A 22,390-nucleotide genomic window follows, 5' to 3' on the forward strand; every position below is an offset into this window, starting at 1 on the left:
CATCTATGATTTCCAATCTTTGAAAATTGATGTCAAGATTTTAATGTTAAGTTTTCTGATAAGGTCAGTTAAGCATGAATCTTTTGTACTAGGTCAATATATTTGGGAAGTAGTTACACAGCATCACAACCTTATGGTTCCTTATCTTTTCCATGCTAATATGTGTATGCTCCCCCCAGTCAAGTTCTATTGATTTTCAAACTTTACATTTCTGAAACATCACTTCATCCCAGTTCCTTTAGTGCAAACAATAAACTATATCTGAGGAATCTGTCCACTTAGGTGTTGTCGAGTGGTGTATAGATATGATAAATTGTCAATGATATAAAAAGTTAGTGAAAACATAACATTTGATTAACTGTCTGTTGCAACAGGCGAGAAATATCTCTGTGATAACAGTTCATTAAATTATAATGATTGAAGGCCATTGTCTTCGATAAGCACCTTTTAAGCAGAACTTGTTAACACTTTTAATTGAATTTCAAGTTTTATGCAATATTGTGTGGAACCAGTTGTGTCCATAATGAACTGCAAGTCAATGCTTAAGTATGTCCCAAGTAAGCAAAATTCAACATGCTGTACTTTGCAATTAAGTACCAGTCCAAAAATTCCAACACTGCCAATAGTATAGTGATTCGTGATGTAGAAAAACCCACCTAACAAACTTACATATGCTGCTATATTGTCACATAACGATAATTATGTCTGTATTCAGATCAGCAATTTTTTTTTTTGGCTCACCTGGCCAAAAGTAAGCTTATGCCATCACTTGGCTTCCGTGGTTGTCGTCATGGACAAATTTTCAAAAATCTTCTCTGAAACTACTATACTCGGCGTCACATAAATAACATACTGTTAAAATTTGAATAAAAATATTTTCTACGACTTTATTGACACCAACCGTCGTTTAAATTGTCTTAAATGACTTGCTCATTCGTTTAGCCAAACGGCTTTTCCCTAAAAGACCAACAGGTTTTAAACTTGGCATGTTTGTTCCTTAGGCAGTTCTGCTCAAAATGACTGTTGAGATTTTTTATCCATGAAAAACATGGCTGCCAGTACTAAAAATAGAACATAGTGGTCTGATGTCAGTATTTCGCAAATAACTCAAAAACCATTGCTTTTATCAAATTTCTGGCATAGGTAGTATTGTTCAGCATCATGAGTAAGACCTATGCCAAAATTTTCAAAACATTTTGTCAACTGATGTAGGAGTTCAGGCCCCTGAAACAGTTTTTTTGGCAATTTTCTCATGTGCAAATTTGAAAATGTTCTCAAAATCCATTGCACAGAATTCAATGAAAGTTGGCATACATGTTCCTTCGGGTATCCCACACAAGATGACCGTTAGGATTTTTGATTCGTGAAAAAACATGGCTGCTGTTACTTAAAATAGAACATAGGGGTCAGAAGGCTGCTTTTTTGCAAAAAAACTCAAAAACCATTGCCTTTAACAAGTTTCTGGCATAGGGTTATATTGTTAAGCATCATGAGAAGGACCTATGATGAATTTTCAAAACCATTCATTGACTGTTGTAGGAGTTGAGGCCCCATAGTTTTTTTTGTTGGTTTTTTTTTTTACATGTACAACTTTGAAAATCTTTTTCTCTAAAACCATTTAAGATCATTGAATGAAAATGAGCATAATAGTTCTTTAGTTTATTGTGCTCTAAATGACTGTTGTGATTTTTAATCTTTGAATAGATATGGCTGCCTATACTGAAAATGGAACTTAGGGGTCGGAAGACAGGTTTTTGAAAATAAATAAAAAAATTGTTGCCTTTAGCAAAATTCTGGTTCAAGTCACGAAAATGCTATTAAAATCATTTCCTGCATTTGACAATTCAGTTGATTTTGACTTAACCTGTCTCATTCCTCAAGTTTTTCAAATTAGCAAATGGTTAACCAGGTGAGGGATTCAGGCTCTCTTGAGCCTCTAGTTTAGAAAATCATACATTTGTCTCCCACTAAAATCAACCAAATCAAACAAAAGCAAGAACGACAACTCTTGCAAAGCACCAATTTCATGTATAATCTCAAAAGGGCAACATCAAATGAAAAAACTAAGACTGGTTATGTAATCAGTAACTGTTTCTGAAAAAAAAATGAAACTGAATTTTGTGGGTTTTTCACATGCATAAATCACCGCCTGTCTGATTTTTACAAAGACTGCTACTTAAATATTGTCCATCAATTTCCAATATGAAACAAATTATGTTACTTGTTGGTGTATGTCATTAGAAATTACTGTTTGAATAATTACTTTAAGGCATCCCCAGTTAGAGAACTAGGACCTTTGAAATTTCATTACCTTGAATCTAATTATAGTTTAAATAACTTTAATTCGTTTCATTCATACTTTAATGAAGATTTCGTTTTCCTCTGTGAAGGTAGACCATGGATTAGAAAATTAGAAAGAAAATTTGAAACTGGGACCTCACTATTGAAGGTAAAATTTGTAACTCCTGGCCTTCTAAAAATGACTCGTGTTCTTGTACTGTACTTTATTAATACTCAGGCCAGCTGATTTACATTATACATAATAATGCTAAACTTGACAACAATCTGTGGCATAAAATCGATAAACAGTCTTATGTTTTGTCACCAGGACAACTTGCTCTTTCAAAGGATGTAACACTGTTATATGTCACCTATAGGAACCAAGACCTATGTTAACCTTCAATCTCTTTCACTGCAATGCTTTAAAGCACTCCATTGACCAAGAATCAAGCTGTCCATTTCAAACACCTGAAAAAAAGAAAATATACACCATAACAATTGTGATTTACACATGAATTCTATCTGATAATAATAGTGTTCTAGAATTTCACTTTCCTGCTCATCATGGCAACAACAATATTGGTGTGAGATGTTGTTTATCGTGTTTGAGGCTCTCAAACTTCAGTGTCGAAAGGATTTGTTTAGTTCAGAAAGCAGACTTCAGTATTGGGAAAGTTCAGTTTTACTCTGGACACCTAAAATTTACAAAAATCCTAGAGCACTCACAAACAATGAATAAGTTCCTGTCTAAAACAGTTATCTATATCAGTTTCTATGCAATTTGAACTTGTTTAAACAAGACAACTGCCAAAACTTTACGTTGAAGTTTCATAATGAAAGCAGCATTATCGTGGTAAGAATTATACAAATGAGAGATACATCTCAATATATCTAATAATCTAAGAAATTCCTGAAAAATGATGGCAGTAATTTCAATTAATTTCATCCCTTATGATAATTTAAATCTTGTCTCAAGCACGGATAAATTTAAGTAAATGTACATATTTTATCACCAACATTCTTTAATAAAACTATTGTAGATACAATGATTAACCTAACCATGCTATGAGTTTTACTCTGTTTCACACTTAGATTTATTTAGTAAGTCTCTTTCACAAATATTATTTAAGTGAAATTTTCTTTATATGAACATTCTGTTTGCTTGTTTTACATGTTAAACTATAATGTCTTGTTTGAAGGGTTATACAAATTTTTGTGAGTAGGCCCTTTTGTTCTTCATTGATTTCCTACTTTTTACTTTGGAGTTGAGAATGATAAAAGAATAATTAATTAGAAAAAGTGAATAACCAAAATAATCATGAATGCCAAGATTTAATGGGTGTGCAGAACTTGTTAATTAGTTAATGCGTTCTTGGTGATTCCATTTTGGTTATTCATGACAACCAATTAACTATCCTATTGATTACATGGATTTTATCCATAATTTATTACTACTTTCAACATAAAATTTAAAATTTTGTGATCAGCATACTGACATTTTGTCTAAAGAGTGTCAAAGAGTGAAATTACCAAATTTATATCACAGTGTGAATTTTCAATATTTTTCACGGGGAACATTCGATAAATCACTACTATCTATATAATAATAGACCTTAAATCTTGAAAAGGTGTATTTCACATGCTTTAGTGCAGTTGTTAATCAGATGAAGCTTTACCTTGTATCCTGATGGGTTCCTAGACATCGTACACAGCAATATCGGGCTCCACACTGTACACATGTGTAGTTAGATGGTAATGTTTAATGTATTAAGGTAGATTGATATATACTGGGCATGGTTTCATAAACAATTTCCTTAAATTCTTCCTCAATTCAAATTTCTACCAATCAAATCCCTTAAAATCAAAGTCAAGGATTTAAGGAAAATCTCAATTTAAGAGTTTTTGCTTTAACTTGGGCCTGATCTCTTACATTTTGGTATCATTACCAAAATAAAAGAACAAAGTTGATATTGATGTAAACACTGTTACATGTCATGAGATGAATGAAAATTAACTTATTAACTGACTCTTGCCTAAGAAATGCATATAAAGGAAATGCACATACATGTATCATATCATTGAAATTATTACTGATATTTTTAGTCCAAATTAAGATGATGATAGAACATTTCAATCCATAAAATATCTAAATGAGAATCCCAAATTCCAAGAAACTGAATCCTCATCTCCAGCATACATGTACATGTATGTGATATAGGGTCATTTCTCAAGTACATGTACACGTATCTAAACCCTTATCCATTATATACAAAATTATACATGCATGTGATTTAGGGTCATTTCTCAAGTACATGCACATATATGTGAATCTAAACCCTTATCCATTATCGTAAACACTACTCATATAAAAGGATATCCACAGACAGCACAAAAATGTCTCTCAGGAAACTTGGAAGCAGGAACCTGTGCAGACAAGTAGGTTGGTCCTTCTTTCTCAAACCTTTGCTGCAACATAAATTACACAAAGAGGTAGATAGATGTACATCTTTTGGAAAAAATATGTCCATCCATATTGTCAAATACAAAGAACATTACTACATGTATTATACATAGACATATTCAAACCTTCAGAATTAGTGCTGTAGATTGTCCAAAACAGATTTTCTGTACAATATAGATATTCTTGTTTTTTGAAAACAAAACTTCATGAGAAGTTGGTTAGTTTGGGGAAATATTAAAACTACCCAAAGATCTTGGCTCAGATAAATGAAATTGTTGTTGCTTTATTTCAAATTTAAATAACAATACAAAAAGGTTTTGTAAGTGAAATGTCATTGCATGTACAAAAATGTAGCTATGGTGACTAAATGAAACACATGGGAAGTACATGTAGGTTTGATTTTAATCAGTTCATAAAATGGTAACATATATACCGAGATGTTGAAATTTATTTTTTTGGTCAGACATTAGGTCCAGCAACAGGGTTTGACACTGACTTTTTAAGCTAGGTAGCCTAAAGGACTTTCTGATCAATAAATTAGGTAGTCCTCAAAATTACCTTGCGGCCCTGTCTTTAGGTATAGTTAGATTTTGAGAATAAATTTAGGTACTGTAGCCAAAAGAACTACCCATTAAAATTTCTAGGTAGTCCTCTCACAAATTAGGGTGGAACAAGACTTCCGGACTACTGTTAGTGTTGAACCTTTAGCAAGAAAGCCACCTTTGCCAGACCAGCATTTTTTCATAGAATACGATTCATTCCCATAAAAATTTGAAGTTACATCATTGTTGACTGACAATAACAGAATAGCACTGATACATAAAGTTTGTTTGTTTGTTTGTTGGGGTTTGACATCCGAGCAGCAATATTTCAGCTATATTCAGACAATGAACATGAAATGGATGGTAAAATGAACATGAAATGAAAAAAAAGGATGGGTCACAAGGATAATAGGGTCGACAAATTTTGATTGCCACTGGAAAAAGGGGGGATGGGTAAGGTCGAGCAATTTAGCCTCCTGTGGCGGAGCGCAAAGGTTCCTACTCCTATCGAATACCACAGCAGGGTTCTTTAACGTGCAAGGAACGTGGCATCTTTCCCAACACAGTGCACCACTATGGTTTACGGTCAGGTTTTATCCGTATTATAGCCTGACAACCCCAGCATGCAACACGCCAGGGGTACCCCATTCCACCACCTGGGGCACACATCTCAGTTGCTCTGTGGGCAGAGCGCCTAGCCCCCGGCTAGGTTTCTGAGCACTATTTAGTTGCCTTATAAGACAAGCTTAGCACTGCTGCAGGCCTATTCTTTTAACACCCGGACCTGCACGGGGCAATACATAAAGTAGCCAGCCACTTGCCTACCTCTGTTATTTAACCTTCTCCCTAAATAACTCTTATATTCAACTTTAAATTATCAACACCATCACCTTATTAATACTTTATTGAATACTGACTGACATTTTATTTTTAAAAATTCATCATATCAAATTCAAACATCTTTATCACTCCTCTGTAGAGTATTTTGAGATGAGAAAGGTTTTGCACCAGATACAAACATTATTGGCCACAAAGTCATGCTATTTTTCATAAACAATACAATAATTACAAATATTGCCGGTGAGGACACGATATCTGGAAACTGACTCGTTTACGATTTTCAAGCTTGGCGTGAAGCTAGAACAGTAGGGAACAGAATGTTGTTTACCAATTTTGTTTTTTGGGAAAATTTCAAAGTTTTAAAGTTACAATAAGCATTCATTGAGGATAAATCAAAGCAAGAAAGGATTCAGGACAGACACAAATTATATTCCGACAGCCCAACATGCCTAAATACTTTGTTGGACATTTGGTCTGGCACAAAACCAGTTCTCGCCAACCCTTCAAATTTCTGGTCATAAGTGTAGAGGTTTTCAACAACTCAGCTATATAGACTTACATCTTCTTCCAATAAAGCAGCAAAACTTTTCTTATATCTGAATTTAAAATGGTCACTTCTGTTCTTCCTCTGTCTCTTTGTGCCTGATCCTTGCTGCTGAACTATAAAAAAAGGATAAAATACAGTTATAATGATATAGGAACCACAGTCCTCTTAACCTTTATTTTGATTTAAAAATTAAACTCCTAAACACATGCATTTTACTTACATGCCCAAAATTAATGTAAGTCTGTATAAATTATTAAATGTCCAAATTTCATGTTGGAGTAAAAAGAAATACAAAATTCAAATCAAACAATTATAAGGTTTGAAATTTCATACTAGACCTTTAAGAAAAATTCAAAAGAACAGCCACTTAACTTCCAAAATGAGTCAACAAAAAGTATTTTTGCCTGTGTTAATGCTTCCAATTTTGGTACACATACATGTACTTATTAACCTTTAGATAATTGCAGTAGTTTAAACAATGTACCTGACTCCATGGATTCCTCAAATTTTGGTGCTTTCTTGCTCATTTTCAAATCAGCATGTGGGTCATCCTGGAAGTTATCAGACTCTAAAGCTTCCAGAGCCTTTCTTTGTCGCCGTCTTCTAGCAGCATCATCTAGAACTCTTTTCTGCTGCTGATCTTTCACTCTACCTTTAAAGCAAAAAAAGAAAAAAGAATGCAACCAAAATTTTGAATGCATGTTTGGTTAATGTGGTACACCTTAGGCATTGTAACTGTACAAATCAGGGATGGTTTTACAAGGTTTACAAACTAAGCAGGAATTGGCAAAATCGCCAGTAAATATACAATAAAAAATAATTGCAATGGTAAAATCTGAATCTGAAATAGTGGAATTCCGCTAAAATGCGGAACAAAATCATCCCTGACAAATAACTGTGATAGGGATTAAAATTTGGCCGATGCTCCTATCATAGCAAATCAATGAAATATATGAAACATAAATGGGCCATACCCAAAACACTATGTGACAAAAAGAGGAAAAAAAATTATATTTAAAAAACAACTAAGGAGTATAGTTCTATGCACTTGCTTCATAATTGAACTATTGCAATACATAAATTTTACACCCTGACAGGTCAAATTGCATGTTACTGTAAGAACGTGTATAGATTTGGAATACACAATAAAAGTGAGAAATCAATCAATGCATACTCAAGAACAACATATTATTATGATACAATTATTGAAATTTAACCAATGAGAGTTGTGACATTTCTTAAGTTTCATCATTCCCTTTCAACAAATAAGGCCTCATTTTACTGTTTTAGTACTTTACCACTAATTACCCTCGCCCCTCTGACTACAAACAAACCTGTGTATCTAGAAGAATTTTAAGGCATAGCATCCTGTAGATATCAGAAAGTTGCATACATTTTATGTAAAATTATAGAAAAAAAACTGGCCTGTATTTTTGTGTTTTAATTTTATCAATTCTGCTGAGGGTGAAAATGAACTAATTATTTGTCTTTATATTACAAAAAATCGAAGAAAACCCGTGCGCTTATTTGCTTATTGAAGATATTCCATTCTCTAATACCTTACAATACCGTCATTATCAAAATAGTGAGAAATGAACGAAAATATTGAGAGAAAATCAACCTGATTCTCTTTTTTCCGCCATTTTGGTGTGTAAAGTACAGATTTGGACTCGGAGCCAGATAGAAAATGTTCCGGTGCGATACCACCACAGACTAAATGTTCAACAAACAAAACATAAATACAAATTAAAAAATATATAAAAACTCTGTCATTAATTAAATTTCGTTATTGCAGTTAAAAAGGAACCATTGTGTCCAGTTGGGTTACTTTGCTAAGAGTGTTTACAAAAGTGAAAAAAAAAAACACTGGATGGATTGATGAGTGATTTACCAAATTAAAGATAAAGGATTGGGAAATTTAATTAATTTTCCCTGCGGCAATTACTGACAACTTATAAGTAATTATTGATTTACTGGTAAATTTTAACATTTTCAATTACTTTAATAAATTAAAACTAGGGAAAAGTGCGGGCCCAGATCATTTTTCAAATGAAATTATTAAACATAGTAGTCATGGTTACTGTCAAGGCTATTACTAAACTATTTAATAAAAATTTAAGAGTCTGGAAAGTATCCAAATAATTGGAGAAATTCATATACAGTGTTAATTTTCAAATCAGGGGATAGCACTAATCTCAGTAATTATAGAGGTATTTCCCTTCAAAATTGTATAGCTAAATTGTTCAGCTCCATCTTGAATGGTAGATTGAATAAGCATTATGAAAATGTATTTGCTCATCAGCAGTTTGGCTTTCGAGCTGACCGTAGAACAACAGACAGTATATTTATTCTTACATCTCTTATATCAAAGTATCTAAATAAAAAGAAGAAAAAATTATATGCCTGGTTTATAGATCTTCTCAGGGCATTTGATTACCTCTGGCATAATGGACTTAGATATAAATTAATACAAAATAAAGTGGGAAAGAAATTGTATAATGTGATTAGTGATATGTATAACATAACCAAATCATCTGTTCAATTAGATAACAAGAGAACTGAAGTTTTCACAATTGACAGAGGAGTCAAACAGGGCGACAGTTTAAGTCCTCTATTTTTAACTGCTATATTAATGATCTACATCAAATTTTTGATACTAACCGTGACACTCTAACATTATGTCAATCCAAGTTTTCTAGTTTAAATTTTGCTGATGATTTAATCATATTTTCTAGCACACGTACTGGTTTGCAAAATGCACTGCAAAAACTTGAAAAAAAATATTGTGATGATTGGCAGTTAACCGTGAATATAAAAAAAAAACAAAAGTTATGATTTTTCAAAATAAATACAACCCCAGTCCCAGGTTGTTTTTTTTTAAGTGTCGCATTGTAAAGGCAAAAGAATACAATTTTCTAAGAAATGTCATAACCTACAGAGGTAATTTCAAAAAGGCTGTTGAAGAATTAACAAAGAAAGGCCTTAAAGTATTATTTGCTTTGAAAGGGAGATTCTCTAATTTTCAGTCAGAACCCATCTCCCTTTCATGTAAATTATTTGATGTTTGATTAAACCAGTATTATTATATAACATTGAAGTATGGTTCATGGAAGAATATTTTTCTATTATAAAGTATGAAAAGAGCATCTCTCTCTCTCTCTCTCTCTCTCTCTCTCTCTCTCTCTCTCTCTCTCTCTCTCTCTCTCTCTCATTGGAAGACAAGTTTCCCTTTGAAATAGTACATAACAGATGTTGAGGTTGAAAAAAAAACAGCTTGTAATTTTTCTGCTAAATTAGAACTAGGCAGATTTTCTACTGTATCATTTATTAAGACACAAGTCATGTTATATTTCTGCAGATTAAACATGGGAAATATTAATCCCCTATTGAAGGAAGCATATGAGCTTAATAAAAATCTTGATGGTGAAGGGTTATATATATGGTATAGTTTTGTAAATAATATTTTTGAAGATGTGGTATTAGATATTAAAGATTTTGAATCTGATGATAAACCTTATAGTAAAATAAAATTTAATTTAAAGATAAAGTTTAAAAAACAAATAAGCAATATATACAAAGAAAAAAATGTAAATAATCTTTCTTCTATCAATGACAGCTCAAAATTATTTCTTTACAGTAAACTTAAATCAGAAATAGAAATTGAAGAATATCTGATAAAAGAGCCAGATTTTAAAAACGGACAAATAATTACTAAATTTCGTGTAGGCGACCATACACTAGAAGTTGTAAACAGAACTCGAATGTAAGAAATAAGCTATTTGCAGAAATAATTAAACTAAACCCTAATTTTAGCCAATATCAACCACTAGATAAAATAAAAAATATACTATCTCCAAAAGCTGAACTTTTGCCAACAGTATGTGATTTTTTAAAGCAATCATTAGAATTGCGAAATTGAGATCCATGCCGGTCAAAAGTTGCACAATTGCGTATATCTGTATATATATTGATTTTTGATGTCCAATTTGTATTTTATGTTTGTTTGTTTGTTTTGTTTTTTTTATATTTTATTTGCTTGACCCATATGGGTGTAATTTGCAAATAAAGCACTATTCTATTTTATTGTTTTAAGAACACATCCTTCCTCGGTGTTTTCATCATATTAACCTTGTCCTCATCAATTTGTTAATTTAACAACTATTATAACTAAAATCCTGAATAATTTCTCTTTCCCCAGTATGATTAAGTCAAATATAAACCTTATAGCTATAGGCTTAATAAGTTTTCCCAGTATAAAGACTGGGGAGGCACAGCTATTTTTGTACGTTATGTAGACTTTGTCAAGAGTGACCAGCCCCTGTAATATATTTAGTCCATGGTACAGTCCAATCATGGACTTTTCTCCGAACTTCTCTCAGGAGAAATTAGAAGTCTAGTTTGCCCTAGGATTTTAATGGATTCCAATTTGCACTGTAACATATACATGACATAATACAAATGTTCATGCACATATAAATAATTTAAAAGCACACAATTTAGCATTCAACGCAATCAAGCATAAGCAGTATAATTATAAGAAAATAGGAAAAAATACAAGTCAAAATAAAAAAAGAATAAAGACGTTACTTTCACTCCAGGTTACTGACCAGGTTATTGAGACAATTTGGAGATAAGATAATATTTAAGATTTGAATGTTTCCAGTGCCAGATGCGACGTATCTGTAGAGTATATAGGCAACTGAGCTAACTCTAATAAATCCAAATATGACGAGATGTAATCGTCATAGACGAAACAAAGGACTCGTTCCTGCATTTTCTCAATTTTGTAGAGTTAGTTTCCTAGCAGAAATGCAAAGCCAAAGGGCAACAATTGAAATTGCAAAGAGAAAATGTATGAAAAATTACAATTTTGTTACGTCTTGAAAGAAATGGACCCAAATCGTTTTTAGAACAGATAGTTACTGAGCTACTTTTCTACAACTATTACCTATATAGACGTCAAATATCATCTAAAAGTCAATTTCTGTACCCAACAATTTGACTACATTTTCACAAGTTAACTCTGAATTTTGAACTTTATTGTTGGGTTCATGTCGAAAGTTTATTACCTGAAACTTGTCAGGATTTGCCTGCAATTTGTTCAGTTTAAATCATGCAATCAGCTGCATTTCAAGGGTTGATATAAGATTTCCATAGAAAATGAGAGAGTGTTGTCGTCCGCATAGTTATAGAGTGATTCATATTTTACGAAATAAAAAATATCGTTTAAAAATACATTGAAAAGGAGGGGATCCAGTATAGAGTCTTGTGGTGCCCCTTTATGAATACAAGCAAAACTGCTAAGAATGTTTCTGGGTTTGATTTGTTGTTTTCTATCAGTCAGATAATATTTTAGTAAGAGACAGCGTGTGGTTTAATAAGTATATGACAGTAATTTATCCACTAAAATTTCGCGTTGAAGGCCTTAAAGAATAATTGCAGTATTGTGTATGCAATATGGTATTTTCATTCACTGAACTAAAAAAAATAAGGGTAAAGTATGAGTTTCTATTAAACATTACTTTTTCCCATCTCTTTACAAAAGAATTGTAATAGATGGAACAGTCTACTTTCAGCTCAGACATCGTATATACGTTTTCTGATAGGCAACATTTGAAGGATAGTCCGAATCAGTGGCAAATTCAGGAATTCAGAAAAAGCGGGTGGGTAGGGTGATCCCTGACATTGAGGATTACTGCTTCTTGGGAGAATAAAGGTAATTTAAGATAAGTACCAGAACTGAGCAAGATATCTACCCGTCGGTATATTATTATATTAAACGTTTTGTGATAATTAGCTTTTTTTCTTCTTACTTTATTAAAACTGATTTAATGCGTTGGACTCCATTTTTTTTTAAGTAACTGCATTGTCATGTGTATATGTTTTTTAAGGAAGCTTTATCTTCACGTGTGTATCAGTGTCTGTTTATTTAATAATCGTCATTTTTTTACAGAACGTACTACGTAGACGTGCATGCCTAAAGTGCCTATAACGTTATTGCATCCCCGAAAGACCGGAAAATTACCATGGACCCTTTTTTCGTGGATCCTTTGTCATTAATATTAAAGGTAAAGTACACTATACTACAACTGATGAGTGGTATAAATAAAAAAATAAATAATAAAAAATCACTATATACATAACAATAAATTATAATCAACAATCAACACACAAAGGAAAAACCAAGAAATACTGCGATAAATAGTACACATATTCATGAGATATTTTTGCATCAATTCAAAATGTCGACACAAACTAAAGCATATATGCCCATGTACGTATACGTTGCAACTGTTGAGGTAACCTTGTTCAAATCATTGATTTCAATCCTTTATTAAAGTTAAAGATTTCTTCAATCACTTGTTTTAAGGGCTTTCTTAAATTCACTTTCTGGGAGAAACATGCAGGGTCTTTCGCTATCAAAATTTCCAGAGGAAATTACTCCCCAATTCCCCTTTCCGTTCTCCTTTTTATTGTTCCTGACATTCCCTTCAGTAGAAACGTGGAAATAGCTGAATTCGGCTGTGTTGAAGACAGATTCAAGCGATTTTTTCTCAGTTTTATTATTAACACTCGATGATGCCGGAATAGCAAAATGGGAACTCTGTCGAACGGATTGAAGGTTTACTGTCTTTATCAAAGCTCGAATGGTGACGGACATACCTCTGCCCTGAAAAAATAAAACAATACGCAATAAGTACATTTGTGCTTGCGTAATAGTTATAATATATACATCTATATAGGCTGTAGGTGTAATACTGAAGGAAACATTTATTTGGGGTTTGGTTTTATATACTGTTTTAAGTACTTTCAATATTTCCTCTTGCCGCAAAAATTATTAATCTGACTTTTGGTTTGTCTGTATAAATTAATTTGTTGTTACGAATAACACGACACGCAGGGTAATGTTAAAGCGAAACACTAATATCATTTTGTGAAATTGTCCATTTTACGCAGTTAAATAATTACGCTTTCTACAAGAATAAAAATTAAAATGCTTACTGTAATATAAGACCTGCCAAAGTTGTAGCGATTTATTCAACACTGTCTTCTATATTGGAAAAAAATATCCAATTCCAAATTATCCGTATTGGACCTTTTCAAAGCTTACCTACTAGTACAAGTAGTCACTGAAAAGTCCCTGAACGCGACCTTGACTTAATGGAGATAACCTATAAAATTACAATAAATCGGGTAGATATTTATATAATATTACATTTGTATGTCATGTACTTAGTCTAGTTTTACACTACATATCAACATACATTTATAATCTATATACATGGGAATTTAAAAAAAAAATCAATAATTCATCCAAAAATAAATACTGGGTTTTCCATCTGATCTCTCGGCATTCCAGTTTTAAAATTAAACCAATAATGTCTTCGATTGATATACAACAATTGTGACGAATTTAAATGACAGAAAATATTGGAATAGGTGGAGGGTTCTTTGATATATAAAGGGTGGACCGGGGTACTTCATCCCCGCTTCCCTCCCCTAGACCTCCGCCTCCCATCTTCATGACCATGGCTTCTCAACCCCTTTAATTCATATTACCTTATGGTTCCCAATCATAATCCCGCTTCCCGTATCTTTCACTTCTCATTCACCGCCCTTTCAACCACAGTGACACCGTTACCTATCCCTTCAACAAACGATTCCCACCCCTTTAACCCCCGTATCCCCATTGCCTGTCCATCCTCCCATATACGGTATAGTTTTGTAATTTTTCCTGAATTACATATGGAAGAAACACATTTTCCTGTAAAAGTCACGTTTTGAACTCCTGGAAATACTGTGTCCATTACTGACAGTTGGTGGTGAGTATAAATGATGTCGGGTAAAGAACATCAGAAGCTGTATTCATTTATTCAAAAAATTAGCAGACTAAAGCTTTGTGCATGTAATCAGTTATTATGTCTGCCTTGAATCATTTGAATTCATAGCTAGCTTGCTCAACCCAGATACCGTTGGTAACTAAAACCTACCTGATTATAGAATGGTAGAAAATCACATTCGTCAAAGTGCCGACCGAATCGTTATGATAATGCAATGATGGAGTTACGTTTGCCAACGCAGCCTCCACAGTGCCAACATTTTTGTGACAGGTTAACCACTTATCCCTTTGACGGAAAGTGCAATGACATGATTTGTCATTGATCATACGCATAAAAACAAATCCATATTTAACAGAATTGTTCAGGTGTGTTTTATATTGATAGTGAAGTAAGTCATTGATATGCTGGATCAACAATATGTCACCATGATTTTTCTAGCGTATCCTACCAGAGCCGTGGTTGTGTCGCGGAAACGGTCTCAGGAATTTACTAAATATATGTCTGTAAATCATTAAAATAGTTTGATGAGTGATTTAAGATCTTTTTAATGCACAAAAGCACACATTGACAAGATGAACTGGGCAAGACAAGGAACACTTATCTAACATCTCGATTAGAATCAACAGGAGCTGTCTGTTCCAGGAGACGAAAGAGAAAAACGAAGAAAGAGGAATTATCGTCGAATACTAAATACATTGCAAGAAATCTACACAACGACTACACCAAATAACTGAGAATATTATACTTTAGCTCTCGTGCAGCGGATGGGTAACTCAGGCCGACCTCCAGCTTTATACAGAAGCAGTCCCGAGCTATCCTCGTGTCTTCTCCAAAGCTTTACTGAATGAAATATTTAGCAATTCGGAAGTCTAACTAATATGAGCTTCTATTCTTGCCAGTGTGAGGTTTGAATTACAAAAAATACCAATCATATATATTGCAAATTTCGATAAGCTGTGTATACACGGGTTTCAATGTGTAACCGCTCATTTTCAGCATTAGAATCAAATAAATAAGAAAATTTGATTATATGCAATATGTACTCATAATCAATACCATCAAGGAATGAAACCTCAGTGTTTTATTTTTTTTTTTAATTTGTAATACTTGGATAATTTGGATAAACAAAAGTGTTTCAAATATTATAATACCGTCCATGTTCCCAAGTTAGGGTTTTGAGTCCACCTACGCCCCCCAAGGAGATGGGTGTATACCGTTTTGATAGGGGTATTTCATAATTATGATGTGCTATATATAGTTAATACCAATTTAAACTGACTAATATTCCAAAAATAAAAAAATATGTAATTATAAATTTCCAGTTCCGAACAAAGGGATCGTAAAAGATTTATATGAAATATTTTTCGGTACATAAACATTTTTGGAAATTTGACATCGATATACAGGTAAAATATATATTCTACTTGGTAGATTTTTTTTTATTTCCAAGCTCGAAGACTCGGGTTATTACTATTTTTTTTACATAAATTTGTTACATTTGTTAATTAAATGTGTTGTTGTTTTTTTTTTCATTATGGGCTGGTGTCTTCCTGATTGTCCAACATTTGAAAATTAAAGGTAAAAAAAGGTAAAAAAAAATAGTGTCTTCCTCGAATGCCAACATTTTATATGTTACCTATTCCTTGAATGCCAACAAAAATATTTCAATAGATGTTTATTTTATGACGATAGGTGTTTTTATAACAATTAAAATGTTTTACAAGTATTTAATTATTGAGATTAATATACCTTTTGTATATGGAAAACAGTAGATTTTTAAAAATATGTAAGAATATAATAAAATTGAATTATTAAAATTTGTAAAAATATAATAAAATTTTAACATTTATTTTACTTTTATTTAAATAAATGTATAAATCATATACGAAAATATTAAAGAAATTCAGAAATTCAATAAACATTATTCCAAACTCTGAACTTTGTATTAATGATTTATTTCATTCTTTATCATTCTAACGTTTTAACTAATTAATATGAATACATTTATTTTCTACATTTTATGCCTCATGTGATATCAATTTATAGTAATAAGAGTATAGTCCTTAAACCACTTACAGCAGAAACGGATTTTCTACATTGTGTTATTAAACTGAACAAAAACTTCATACTTAGTAACTATTCCAGTACTAGTATTCCTACAGAACTTCAATGATCGATTGAAGTATCTTCAAGTTATTGGACTACAAAAATAATTCAAAAGTCTATGGTGCTATACATGTACATGTATGATTTTATGAAGAAATGCATGAGTAGAAACAGCAAAAAAAAAAACAAATAAAAAAAAAAAAACAGATTTTAACAACTGGAATAACCATCTGAAATATGAACTGAAATAAGTCACCTGTAATTTACCTATCTGTTAATTAGTATTAATGTTTTAATAAGCATGCACCTTTGTTGTGATAACCATCGACACCTATTCCTTGAACGCCAACAAAATTTTACAGGTAAATTGCCGGTAGAGCGAAGGATGTTGGCATTCGAGGAATAAACCAAAAAAATGTTGGACAATTGGGAATGTTTTGATAAGGAATATACATGCGGATTAATTAGATAATGTTACGATACAGATACTTTTGAGGTTCTATAAGGGGTGTTCATTGAAAAAAAAAATATACTAGTGTTGCTTTAGGTTTGTGAAGTTAGATTGTTCTCTATTTGTCTTAGTTTTTATTGTTTTGGTTTGTTGACAGTATTTGTTAGCTGAGGCTTTATAACTTATGGCTGATTATCTCGATTATCCTTTTGGGTTTGTTGTTCCTGTATTGCCCCGTACGGGTCCAGGTATCAAAGAGTAGGCCTGCAGCGGCTCTAAGCTTGTGAAAGGCGACTCAATAGTTCTCAGAACCCTGACCAGGGGCTAGGGCAATATGCCCACAGCAACTGGGTTGTGTGCACGAGGTGGTTGAAAGGGTAACCCTGGCAATCTAACATGCTGGGATCTTCAGGCATTTTAAGGAAAACCTGATCGAAAACCATAGTAGTGCAATGTGTTTTGAAAGATGCCACGTTCCTCGCACGTTACAGAACCCTCATGTGGTATTCATTTGGAGTAGGAACCTCTATGCTCTGTCACAGGAGGCTAAATTACCCGACACTACCCACCTCTTCCTATTTCACGGGCGTTAAACACCAACAATCAATCAATTCTGTTTCTGTACTCGATAGCTGATGTTTGTATTCAGATATTTTTTTATGGAAAAATGGCATCATATTTGCACTTTAATTTGTAGACATGTAATATTCAAATGTTTTAATTTCATTAAATCAATATGAAATTATACATGTAAATCATTTGTCATTTTTGTTGAATGAAGCATATTATTAAGCAATTAGCTTGAAGTGCTACAACTCATTACAAGAGTACACTTCATATATTATATTTTAATTATGATTTTATCAAATAATTTGCATTGCTGGAATTTATATTCAAATCAAAATCATTTTAATTCATATAGTATTTGATTCCTCAAACATAAAAATACTGAATACTTTAAAAAGTATATATTAAACATTTTTTGTCTTTAAAAGTATGATTTGTTTTGATATTAATGTTTGCTTCAGATTAAAATATCCAAAACAATATTATAAAACATAAATATATATTTCAAATTAAAATTATCATTTATCTATTTTAAGAAATTGCTTTATATTTAAATAATCATTTAAATATAAAACATGTATTTTTATAAACATAAAATATTTATATATTTTGATAAATATAAAAATATTTATTTATTATTTATTTATTTTACAATAGAAACTCCTTGCTATCCTCAAATTATAATGATGATCATACTTTGTTTAATTAACAACAATGAAAGTAGGACAGTTAGAACTTTTTTTTGTTGGACCATCAGAACTCCATAATTTTAAAATGTTGGACACTTCTCGATTGTCCAACATTTGAAAAATACAGATAAAAATGGTCCGAGGACTATTTCAGTCTTCCATTGACGATTAAAACTACTGACTTTTTAAGAAAATAAAAAAAAAACCAGTTACATATACAGTGAAACCTGTCTAAACAGAACCCTGAACAAAAACCTGTCTAAACAGAACCCTGAACAAAAACCTGTCTAAACAGAATTTATAGTAATGTGCTGATATGTTTTTGTACATTATATATTTAGAGAATTCACTGAGAAAATATAAACCAAGTACATCAAATTAATAATTTCAATTCATTCCAGGATTTCATAATAAAAGAAGATGCTTAGATTGTCTATGAATTAAAGCCCTTTTTTCCTTATTTTTCAAATGCTTTTTATTTGAGAGTTCAATATGTGGACACGTGGGGTATGTGAGTAAAAGCAAAGAGGATGCATAGTATAGTTATAGTTACACTACGGGGACAAGATCTAGACATAGTAAATAAATATATATTTATATCTGGTTGTTCCATCTGTCTTGGAGCAGCAGCTGATGTTTCTAAACCTAGATATGCATGTTTATTAGTACTAAAATGTATTTTATAGATAAACCGAGGAATGTTTAACAGATGTTTTCAAAAAGCTGGTGCCAATGGTTTATTGAGAAAGATTTCACATTCAAAGATTGGCAAAATTGACCGCCTCCAAAAGACAAATTTTATAAACATTTCGAACACGCCCCAACAACGTGAGACTCATGTCAACTCGAATGAGGTTATCCATCCTTTATTCGATACGTTAGAGTTCGCCTATGTAAATTTGTCATGGTTCCAAATCCGTGATGACAGCCAAATAAAACAGACACAGAACGACTCGAGCATGGCTCAAGTAACGTACTGAGCAGACATTGATATCAGATTGACCATAATGTACTTCGACATTTGTCATACTCAAGTAGAAATTGAAAAAGTTCTTTGATTGAATTTCAACAGATTTCACAATATTTCTTTTTATGTCGCCAATAGTTTGTATATGGACGAAGTTGAGTACTTTTATGCCTTTTACAGTTTCACATTAACTTATAGATTTCTTTTTCCTCCAAATTAAAAAAAAATTAGACATAAACATTGAGCATTTTGTTTTTGTAAAGATACTGGTACAAGGTAAAGAGCCTTTCCCGGTCAAATTATTAACAACTTCCTGTCAGATTGAAGTCATGCTCTAAGTGTTTTAATTCGTGTTGAATTACCGTTCTCAACCACTGAACACTACTGTAATGCCAGTGATAGTATTGAAAAGAAAAGCCCCGACTTTGTCGAGGTTAATGACATCCCTTTTTACGAACATCCTCCATGACCCTAGATAATAATAAGTTTTGGTTTTTTTGGACTAACCTGTGACTAAGGGACAAGTCTGCTCCTGTGGCGTGAGGGTTTCCTCGTCATTCATTGAAGATCCATGGGTGGCCTTGAGCTAACAATTTTCATCCCGGTGGAGTTGTCTTCTCTTTGACATATTCACCCTATCCATTCTTGTTATAAAGTATATTGGAGGTAGTCCGAATTTCCTCTGACCCTGCAACCCTCCTCTTTTTTATTTGGATATTGACCTGCTGATAATACCTAATATTATTTCTAATAACTATAAAAAAAGGTCATATCAAACAAATTTACACGCGAATACGTGTCCATTTTGATATCACAGTAACTAATTACATGTATCATTTTGGTCGCCAAAACATTTTGTGTGATTTCAATGTTTCTTTCAAAACTTGACCATTTAATTTTCAATCCACAGTATTTATAGTTATAATATTACGTAGTATTCATATGCGTTTAAAATTGTTCTTATTAATAGTATGGATTATCCCTAAGGGGACGAATATTTTATTTGAGGTTGGGGAGGGAACTGGCAGTTTTTGAAAATAAATACTCTGGTCCTGAAAAATTCTAAAATACATATTCTGACCCTTGTCCATATTCACCATACAGTGAAATGGATATCAATAATCTTGCTCCGATGTGGTTGAAAATAAATTTTCTTACCAGCAAATTTAAAAAATGAATATTCTGACCCCACAAAATTTGTCAGCCCCCATAAAATAAAATAGTTGTCCCCTAAGAACTTAAGATAAAGGGCACACCAAATATTATTAAGCAAGCACGTACGTAACATTTAATCAGATTCAGATAGGGTAGTTTGACAAAATTATTCAGACTAGCTTTACAATAGTGTTTTATCAATTTTAAGCTCATGTTTAACAATTTTCCGTTTACTTTTGAAGGATGGTAGTAATCGTAAGCTGCAGCCTCCAACTCTTATGAAAAAATATCTAACTTTAATATATTTTGCATAAGTACAACCCAACTCACACACCCTAACTGACTTGAAATCATCAAACCTTTCACCGCAACAGACGGGCCACTCTGGCCTCAGTCTGGCATTTAATATCACTTCTCGGATAGTGCGTTTTCTTTTACACGTACTATCTAATATTTGTCCAAAATATGAACTGTAACTTACAACGTAGATCAAACAAATCACACTTTAAGACATGACAAACTTTTTGTTTACATAACAATGGAAGGTAATGCGCTGTTCATACATTGAATAAACAGCATATATGGTTTAGAATAGAACTATTTAAGAGTACGTGACACCTAAGGGAAATAACTCTGTAAAAAAAAAATCAGCAAAACGTTTTATTTCGTGACATTATGATATCAACTTCAAAACATCTTAGTGATCAAACGTTTTGTTGATGAAGCTACTACATGTTCATTGAAATTATTCCCATGAAACATGTGGTTAAAATTTCTTGAAATCTATAGATTTTGCTTCTTTTATCAAGGTAAAACACTGAATGAAATTTCAAGAAATTAAACGAGCTAAGTAAATTTTAGGGAAGATGCTAGGTACCCCTTAACCGCTTTCTTTTGCATTCATTTTGGAATATAAGAACATATGAGAAAATTAGCAAAATATGAGGCAAAATTTTCTTGTTAAACGGACGCGCTTAAGGCCAAATCAAATATATTCTATAGATTCTATCCCCTCCCGAACCAATTTTTTTCATCTTGTGGTGTCACAGAAAAATAGTCTCTCTCATATGTGTACGTATGAAAAATGAAACGAATATTTTAAGTAGCACTCCATCTAAGAAACATGCAAAATGTGATCCATAGTTGGAAAGCCTACATATTTTCATTTTTGATATTTTGTTTAAAATGCGTAAGTAAGAAAGCAGTAAAATGTAGCTTTTCATATAAGCCTTGTTCATAAGAGGTAAAAAATATATAGAATGTACTGTAGAATTCAAAATTAAGGGAGATAATTCTGTAAATGACACTAAAATTTTCAATTTAAATTATCCTAAGAACAGACAGATTGGAAGCAACATAATGACAACAGTAAAAATGTGCAGCCTTTTTAGGGTTTATCAAATATAACAGAATTTGCATGATTCTTACTAAGACTGATTCAATGTATTTAAAATAAAGAAAGAGTGATGGTTTTATTACTAAATAAATGTTATTTTGCTAAAATTTATATCTGTTCAGGAAAGTTACCCACAAGACGTAATCTTTTAAAATACTTAGGCTTACATGATTGTCGTACTTCCAATTTTGGTCCGAAATACAAGACTGACTGACGTTAGCAGCTATGGTTTGTTTTTCCGATGAATTTTAGTTTTAATTTTCTCAATTTTTATCAAAATAATCCAAATTTTAACCTTTCCGAAAGATGTTACATAAGATTAAATCATCGTCACTTTTTCTGTCCCACTAGCTAAAATCAAGAGTGAAAAATACCAGTATACAATACTAAGTATCCAAATATGATATACCACAGCAAGGAAACTAAAATCACCAAAAGTTTAATTTGATGAAACTTCTACGAATTTATTTTTTTCGTCAAGTAGTTTTATTATTAGTGAATAAAACCGATCTAAAATAAAGTGGTTCTCCAAAGACAGTAATCATACA

At 32.2% G+C, this 22,390-nt stretch overlaps 1 protein-coding gene and 1 long non-coding RNA gene across 6 annotated transcripts; one reads left to right on the top strand and one right to left on the bottom strand.

Annotated features, from left to right (window-relative positions):
• Window positions 1-2,489: 2,489 nt before the first annotated feature.
• Window positions 2,490-19,889, bottom strand: LOC148626681 (zinc finger HIT domain-containing protein 1-like). Of its 5 annotated transcripts, none has more exons than XM_088570863.1 (6): window positions 19,799-19,889; window positions 7,155-7,322; window positions 6,683-6,783; window positions 4,653-4,746; window positions 3,957-4,032; window positions 2,490-2,748 (listed from the first exon to the last, which is right to left on the bottom strand). In XM_088570863.1, exons 1-6 carry the CDS (start codon window positions 19,851-19,853, stop codon window positions 2,727-2,729), a joined length of 516 nt encoding a protein of 171 aa, XP_088426989.1. In that variant the 5' UTR covers window positions 19,854-19,889; the 3' UTR covers window positions 2,490-2,726. The 5 variants fall into 5 exon arrangements, 3 of the variants coding, with proteins under 3 accessions (XP_088426989.1, XP_088426988.1, XP_088426990.1); XM_088570862.1 differs by having other exon boundaries at window positions 3,957-4,035; window positions 4,656-4,746; window positions 19,799-19,886; XM_088570864.1 differs by lacking the exon at window positions 19,799-19,889 and adding an exon at window positions 8,292-8,390 and having other exon boundaries at window positions 3,957-4,035; window positions 4,656-4,746.
• LOC148626682 (uncharacterized) lies at window positions 15,341-19,529 on the top strand. Its single transcript, XR_015920140.1, has 2 exons — window positions 15,341-15,917; window positions 19,011-19,529. It is a non-coding gene; the product is annotated as an uncharacterized LOC148626682 (long non-coding RNA).
• Window positions 19,890-22,390: the final 2,501 nt, after the last annotated feature.

This window comes from Perna viridis, chromosome 2, assembly GCF_037379345.1.
Source record: "Perna viridis isolate PV_CMFRI_1.1 ecotype Kerala chromosome 2, ASM3737934v1, whole genome shotgun sequence".
In the NCBI taxonomy this organism is placed as follows: domain Eukaryota; kingdom Metazoa; phylum Mollusca; class Bivalvia; order Mytilida; family Mytilidae; genus Perna; species Perna viridis.

Excerpts from the sequence above, each read along its gene's own strand:
- LOC148626681 (XM_088570863.1), bottom strand. The coding sequence starts at position 19,853 with ATGAATGACGAGGAAACCCTCACGCCACAGGAGCAGACTTGTCCCTTA. Across the intron at positions 7,323-19,798 it reads GACTTGTCCCTTAGTCACAG|GTAGAGTGAAAGATCAGCAG; the intron begins GTTAGTCCAAAA and ends TTTGCTTTAAAG. Across the intron at positions 6,784-7,154 it reads TGAGGAATCCATGGAGTCAG|TTCAGCAGCAAGGATCAGGC; the intron begins GTACATTGTTTA and ends CTTTTTTTATAG.